We start from the raw sequence: 7,116 nt of genomic DNA, 5'->3' as shown, positions 1-7,116 counted from the left end.
AGGGAAACAAAAAAGAACATGATTTTTATTTTATTTTTTAAAAACAAAAAGAACATAGTAACATCTCTGCTTCTGCCACTGGATAATCAAGCATCTCAATTTCATTGCTTTTCTTTCGGCTTCAGTATGAAGAATTTGGAAAATATTCTCAATCACTCTGTAATTACAACGAGATCCCTAAAATGAATATACATGAGAGAAAATACACAACTTTGAGGACTGTGGGTTGACAACTGCCAGAAAACAAAAGCAGGAAAAAAGAATCACAATTGACTCAATATGAAGTATATGTCTGTTGACAGATCCTTTGGCTTCCTTCAATTTCTGGTTGAGCAAATATGAACATGTCTTCATTTCCAATAAAAGATAAAAATTCCGTTTTCCTTCTGTCCTAAACCTGTTGTGCTGCTGGATCACCCAAGTTTGTTTATGACCGGCCCTTTTCTTGACCTCTGTTCGCCAGTGGTTTTGGTACTTGTGAACTGTTTATAGGCTTTTGCAGTGGTTTCAAAGCAGCCATAATCTCACCAAATGAAGGCCGTAACTTTGGATCTCTGCACATAAGCAGGAAAAGCAAAAAAATATATAAGATTTTTACACCAGCAAAACCGAAGATGACCTTGTATCCGCACACAGCATGTACTGTATTTTGTCATGCCTGGTGCTTTGGTACCGACGTCATCTATAAGTGACTCACTCCATCTTTTTTTCTCTCTTTCTTATAAGAGTGGTGTCCAGGAAAACTTGTATACACTTCACATATTCCACCTGGTTTTACTACCCCCAGCACAGGTACCATACCAGGTAACTATGCCCGCCAAGGCTTTGACAAATGGGAAGAAATCACCTAGTGTTTTTTGTCTCTGCAGGGATTTGAACCTGATTTCCAAGGTTTGCACCCATTTCATTGATCACTAGGCCCCACAATGTATTTGGACGAATTAGAAATGGCTTCCTGCATGCCATGGTCGTACGCTCTTTTAAGCCGCTACACCCTTGGGTGCAGGATTTTCAGGTATTCTCTTTTAGAAAGAGTCATCAAATTACTTAATTGATTTCATATAGTAGGTTATACAACTATGATCTCCTTGGTTGACTTTAAAAGAAGGGACTCCAACCATTACATTATCTAAAAGTACTAAAGTAGTAAACCCAGCCATGTACATTGACACTTTTGAGGTCAATTTACAACGAGTCAATGACCAAGCACCCTTGCTCTTTATAACTGTGTTACTGTGTAGATATTTTTTTTTTGATAAGGTAAGATTTTATTAAAAGGTACCAAGATGGTACAAGTGTCACTGTGTAGATATTAACAGAAGCACTGAACATTCGGGCATTGCCCTACCAGCACTGTAAGGGTCACCTACGTGCCTTGGTTACTGGTCTACCACCGACAACCATATGATAAAGAAATGAGTAAAAGATAGCGAAGGAAGCTCAAATAGGGGCCGAATGACTGAAAGATAAAATGTTCTCACGTTTGCCAGCATTTTCTGATGATGTCAGCAATAGCAGGATCCATGTCATCTGGTATGTCAAGACGGCGATGCTGAAATCCAACTGCACCAACAACTTGCATGGGGTTCATTCCTCCCCATGGCTGCTGCAGAGTACAGAGCTCCCATAGTATGACACCGTAGCTATATACATCACATCTGTACGGCATGATATCATGGCACAACATCAACAACCATTTGTAGGATTGTTCTGATTCTTGCCTTATATGTTTTTGTTTCAATTAATACATCTTTATTAACACTTTGAATAGGGTAATATGGTTTTAATACATACTTTTCATTTGAAGGCTCATTTCTCAGCACTTCTGGGGCCATCCACTCGGCCTGAAAACAAAAAGATGCAGCAGATTGGTAGTTGATGCAGAAGGACCGAGTAAAGCCAGCAACAAGAGTCAAATGTATAAATTATAATGCATCAAACTCTTGCAGAGAATCATGATGCAGAAACTTGCCGAATTGTACCAAATTATACGTAATACATGAATAACTTTAATTGAGAGAAACTTCACAAAAGCAGCAGTTCCATTACCTAGTATTTTTTATAAAAGTAAAAATTTACTAATGTGGGAAGACTCACCGTAAACAAGTGCTATACAACAGTCCATACCCTAGTATTCTAACAAAGACCAACGTCTTGCAAGTGTTAATTTTCTACCATCAAAACTCTTGAACAACCGGCAGTAAAAGAGATGTTTGCCATCGAAGAAGTAATTTCGATATCAACACCGAAGGAATCGAATTCTGGCGCCGACCCAAAGGACAAATAGCAATTACCTATACCGGTCACGATCCAATCAGATAAGCAAAAGACTTACGAAGACGATGATTATGGGGTTCTCCGATCTTTTATAATCTCCGATGACTCCGACACAACCAAATCGACAGTCGAAGAGCTGGAACAGATTGTATTAATCGAGCATTTACCCGATCGAAAGGTATACCTAGGCACGAGACTAACTCACGAGCTCAGGAAAAAATTTATTCAATTTCTTATAGTTAACAAAGATTGTTTTGCTTGGTCCCAACTTGATATGACAAGGATCCCACCAGAAGTAGCCACTCACAAACTAAGTATGGACCCAGAAATTAATCCGGTTAAGTAGAAGAGGAGGCCCTAGTCTGAGATCAAACATGCTTTCATCAAGGACGAGGTATCTAAACTCCTAAAAATAGGGTCTATTCGAGAGGTTAAATACCCGGATTGATTAGCAAACGTAGTGGTAGTCCCTAAAAAAGGGAATAAACTAAGAATGTGTGTAGATTACAAAGATTTGAATAAAGCATGCCCCAAAGACTCTTTTCCTTTGCCCAACATTGATCGTATGATCGATGCCACGGCCGTTCACGAGACCCTCAGTTTTCTCGATGCCTATTCTGGGTACAACCAAATACGGATGGATCCGGGTGATCAGGAGAAAACCTCCTTAATACTAACTGGGCGCATTGCCGGCCTGGGGAGATTCATCTCGAGGTCCTCCGATAAGAGTCATTGATTTTTCTCGTTGCTGAAGAAGAAAAACAACTTCACATGGACCCCGGAATGCCAACGGGCCTTGAAAGAACTTAAGCGGTATTTATCGAGTCCGCTACTGCTTCACACACCGAGGGCAGACGAACAACTATGCTTATATTTGGCAGTATCGAAGATAGCGGTAAGTGGAGTCCTAGTTCGGGAAGAACAAGGTATGCAATTTCCGATTTATTATGTTAGCCGGACCTTGGGTGAGGCCGAAACTAGATACCCCCACCTAGAAAAATTGGCCCTCGCTTTGCTAAGTGCCTCGAGGAAGCAAAAACAATACTTCCAATGTCACCCTATATGTGTCGTAACTACTTACCTGTTAAGGAACATTATGCATAAACCCGAACTCTTGGGCCGATTGGCCAAATGGGCCGTGGAAGCAAGTGGGTACGATATTGAATATTGACCTTGGACCACCATTAAATCCCAAATATTGGCAGACTTCGTGGCCGACTTTACACCGGCCCTGATACCTGAGGTCGAAAGAGAGTTATTCGTTAACTTAGGGACATCTTCGGGAATCTGGACCCTCTTTACAGACGGGGCCTCGAACGCCAAAAGGTACGGGCTTGGTATCGTACTAAAGACATCAATAAGTAATATAATTAAACAATCTATTAAGACTGTAAAATTGACTAACAACGAGGCCGAATATAAGGCCATGATTGCAGGCCTTGAATTAGCCAAAATCATGGGAGCAGAGGTGACCGAAGCTAAGTGCGACTCCCTCCTTGTGGTAAACCAAGTTAACGAAAATTTGAGGTCAGAGAAGAACAAATGCAGAGATACTTAGATAAGTTACAGGTGACATTACATCGGTTGAAAGAATGGACTTTGCAACACGTACCTCATGATCAGAACAGCGAAGCCGATGCCCTCGCTAAAGTCGTGCAACTTATGAGATCGGTGGTGGAAGAAGGACACGCCGAGATCAACTAGACGAGCCTAACTTGGTACTGGAGGAACAAACACGTAGATTATCTCAGGATCGAAAATTTGACCTCGGACCTAAAAGAATCGAGAGCCTTGCGTACAAAAGCAGCCCGATTTAGCCTGGCCGAAGATGGAGCTTTGTTCAGAAGAACATTCGATGGTCCACTTGCAAAATGTCTAGGGCTAGGGGATAATGAGTACGTTCTGAGGGAAATCCACGAGGGTACTTGTGGAAATCATTCGGGCACCGAATCACTGGTTTAAAAAATAATCAGAGCCGGTTACTACTGGATCGACATGGAAAAAGATGCAAAGGAGTTCGTTCAAAGATGTCATGAATGACAAAGGCACGCTCCGATGATCTATAGACCTGGGGAGCCGCTGCATTCGGTTTTGTCACCATGGCCTTTCATGAAATGGGGGATGGAAATCGTCGGCCCCCTCCCTCGGGCACCTGATAAGGCTCAGTTTGTTTTATTTATGACTGACTATTTCTCTAAAAGGGTGAAAGCACATGCATATGAGAAAATCAGGGAAAAAGAAGTCATTGATTTTATCTGGGACCACATCATATGTCGATTCGGAATACCGGCTGAAATTATGTACAACAACGGGAAACAGTTTATTGGTAGCAAAGTAAGCAAGTTTCTCGAAGACCATAAGATCAAAAGAATCTTATCCACTCCTTATCAGCCTAGTGGGAATGGACAAGCAGAACCCACCAATAAAACTATAGCCTAAGACCTCAAAAAGAGGTTGATCGATGCCAAAGGAAAATGGAAGAAAATGCTACCTGAGGTCCTGTGGGCATATCGTACAACCTCGAAGTCCAGTTACGGGGCCACCCCATTTTCTTTGGTTTACAGCACCGAAGTTTTAATACCGGTTGAGGTCGGGGAACCGAGCATCATATTCTGATATGCAACAAAGGAATCAAATGATGAGGCTATGAGTACGAGCCTGGAACTATTAGATGAAAGGCTCGAAGCCGCCCTTATCCGGTTGGCCCCCCCCCCCAAAAAAAATGAATCGAGAGATATTATAATCGAAGGGCCAACCTTTGGTACTTCAATACCGGGGACACAGTATTAAGAAAAGTTACACTGAACACCCGAAACCCGAACGAAGGGAAATTGGGGCCAAACTAGGAAGGACCACACAAAATTATAGAGATCACTGGAAAATGATCCTACAAGCTCGGAACAATGAATGGTGAACGACTACCGAACAATTGGAACATATCTCACTTAAAACGACATTATTGCTAAGGTACGGTCCTAATTCTTTCTTCTATTTTTTCCTTTTTACATTCCAAACTAACACTTGAATGCAACCTATAAAGGATGATACGAGATTTTAGATCTGAAAGCACGCGTTGCACTCTTTTTTCCTTGAACCGATTTTGTTTCAAATGAGTTTTTCAGCAAGGTTTTTAACGAGGCAATAAATGAATCGTGCTAACTTAGAATTGAAGGCCGGCTACGAACCGGTGGCAATGATTACAGCAGTATTCGAGGCCATTCTTCAGTTAGCCCCGAACACTGGGGTCAATACCCTAGGTTATTGACCCCAACAAGGAAAGAAACTTCGTGATATAAGGGCCTCAATCAATAGGATTTATTGTAAGGGACAAACGGTCAAATGAACCGTGCCCACACAGACCGCTCGAGCCCTGGCACAAAACATGTATACATGTATAACTATTGTGCACAAGAATATAAAAGAAGTTTCTTCATTGCACATAAATATCATGTCCTTTAAAATACTTCTTACATCTTTCAAGGAATTCCCTACAACTAAAGACATCGAGCCTAAGGGCAATCTTGAAATCTTAGTTTGAACATTCACTCTGGTACTGCCGATCAAAAAACAATCTCGGATAGGGCAACCTTAAGCCGAGTTTGAACATTCGCTCGGGGACTAGACATCGAGCCTAAGGGCAATCTTAAAATACGAGTTCGAACATTCACTCGGGGACTGATGATTGAAAAACAATCTAGGATGTTCCGAGATATCAGATTACAAGGGCAAAAGACCTATTAGGCAACACCCGAATTTCAAAGGCCACGGCCATTCCTACTCGGGAACAATTATCTTAGGCATGACCGGATAACTCGGGATGACAAGCCCATTAGGCAACGCCCTAACTGAAAAGGTTACAGCCATATTAATATGACTTGGAGACGTCCGAGGCTCGTAACAAAAACAAAGCCTTCGAAAAACTCTTATAAATCGGTTCTAAAGGCCGCCCTCGGCAAGGGTATAAACCTAAGATATTTCGGGGGGAAATTATCAGTAACACCGAACCCCTACAATGCCTTAACCTAAAAAAGGCAAGGTTTGATCGAACCTTAGAACGAAACCTAATTATTTCATGCTAAGGCATCTCGACCTTTGCGAATACAAATAAAGCAAAGAAGAAATTCGAGCTATGAAAGGGAAAAGGCCTTATATATATATATATATATATATATATATATATATATATATATATATATCAAAATTTCTTTACAAGGGCTGAATAGCCCTGTTACATGTTATATACAGAGGCCAAATGGCCTCGACAAAGAGACAGTACAAAATAAATAATATTCTAAGTGGCCTAATCTTCACCGGGGGCTGCGTCATAACCTTCGAGGTCTTCTTCACCATCGGACTCACTCGACTCTTCAGACGCCTTAGAATCCTCCTCGGGAAAAGCCAGCCTCCAAGAATTGGCTTTGTATATCTTGGCATTCTTGATTTCAGTCAATATGCCGAAATTCTGAGCATGGATTCCCTCAAAGGTCTCCCTTCGGGATTCCCACCTCGCATGTTTCACCATATTTTTTTCCTGCTCCTGGATAGCCTCGACATCAACTTTGAACTGGGCCACTTTTTTATTAGCTTCGTTCTGGGCCGTAATAACTTCTGATTTGGCAACCTCGAGCTTCTTGGCCAGATTCTCTTGACCAGAAACAGTCGAGCTCAACTGAGATTGGATTCCCACGATCATTTTGGCCTACGCCAAGTTCTTCTCCTTTGCAGCCCAAAGCTGAACCTCGGCTGAAGACAACTGTGTCTGGGCGGTCTCTTTCTCCGAGGTTAGGCGATCCATATTCTTCTTCCATTCTTCGGTCTCGACTTTGACTGCATCCAGCT

At 41.8% G+C, this 7,116-nt stretch overlaps 2 protein-coding genes across 3 annotated transcripts in view; both read right to left on the bottom strand.

Annotated features, from left to right (window-relative positions):
• The window catches only part of LOC104101101 (expansin-like A2), a 169,559-nt gene that overhangs the window by 100,536 nt on the left and 61,907 nt on the right, over positions 1-7,116 (bottom strand). The window lies entirely within an intron of this gene.
• On the bottom strand, positions 80-2,160 carry LOC104103623 (probable serine/threonine-protein kinase SIS8). Its single transcript, XM_009611536.3, has 3 exons — positions 1,795-2,160; positions 1,482-1,658; positions 80-554 (listed from the first exon to the last, which is right to left on the bottom strand). Exons 1-3 carry the CDS (start codon positions 1,833-1,835, stop codon positions 428-430), a joined length of 345 nt encoding a protein of 114 aa, XP_009609831.3. The 5' UTR covers positions 1,836-2,160; the 3' UTR covers positions 80-427.

Source organism: Nicotiana tomentosiformis, chromosome 1 (assembly GCF_000390325.3).
Source record: "Nicotiana tomentosiformis chromosome 1, ASM39032v3, whole genome shotgun sequence".
Taxonomy (NCBI): Eukaryota; Viridiplantae; Streptophyta; class Magnoliopsida; order Solanales; family Solanaceae; genus Nicotiana; species Nicotiana tomentosiformis.
Note: the sequence above shows the minus strand (reverse complement) of the source record. Positions and strands in the feature narration are given on the sequence as shown.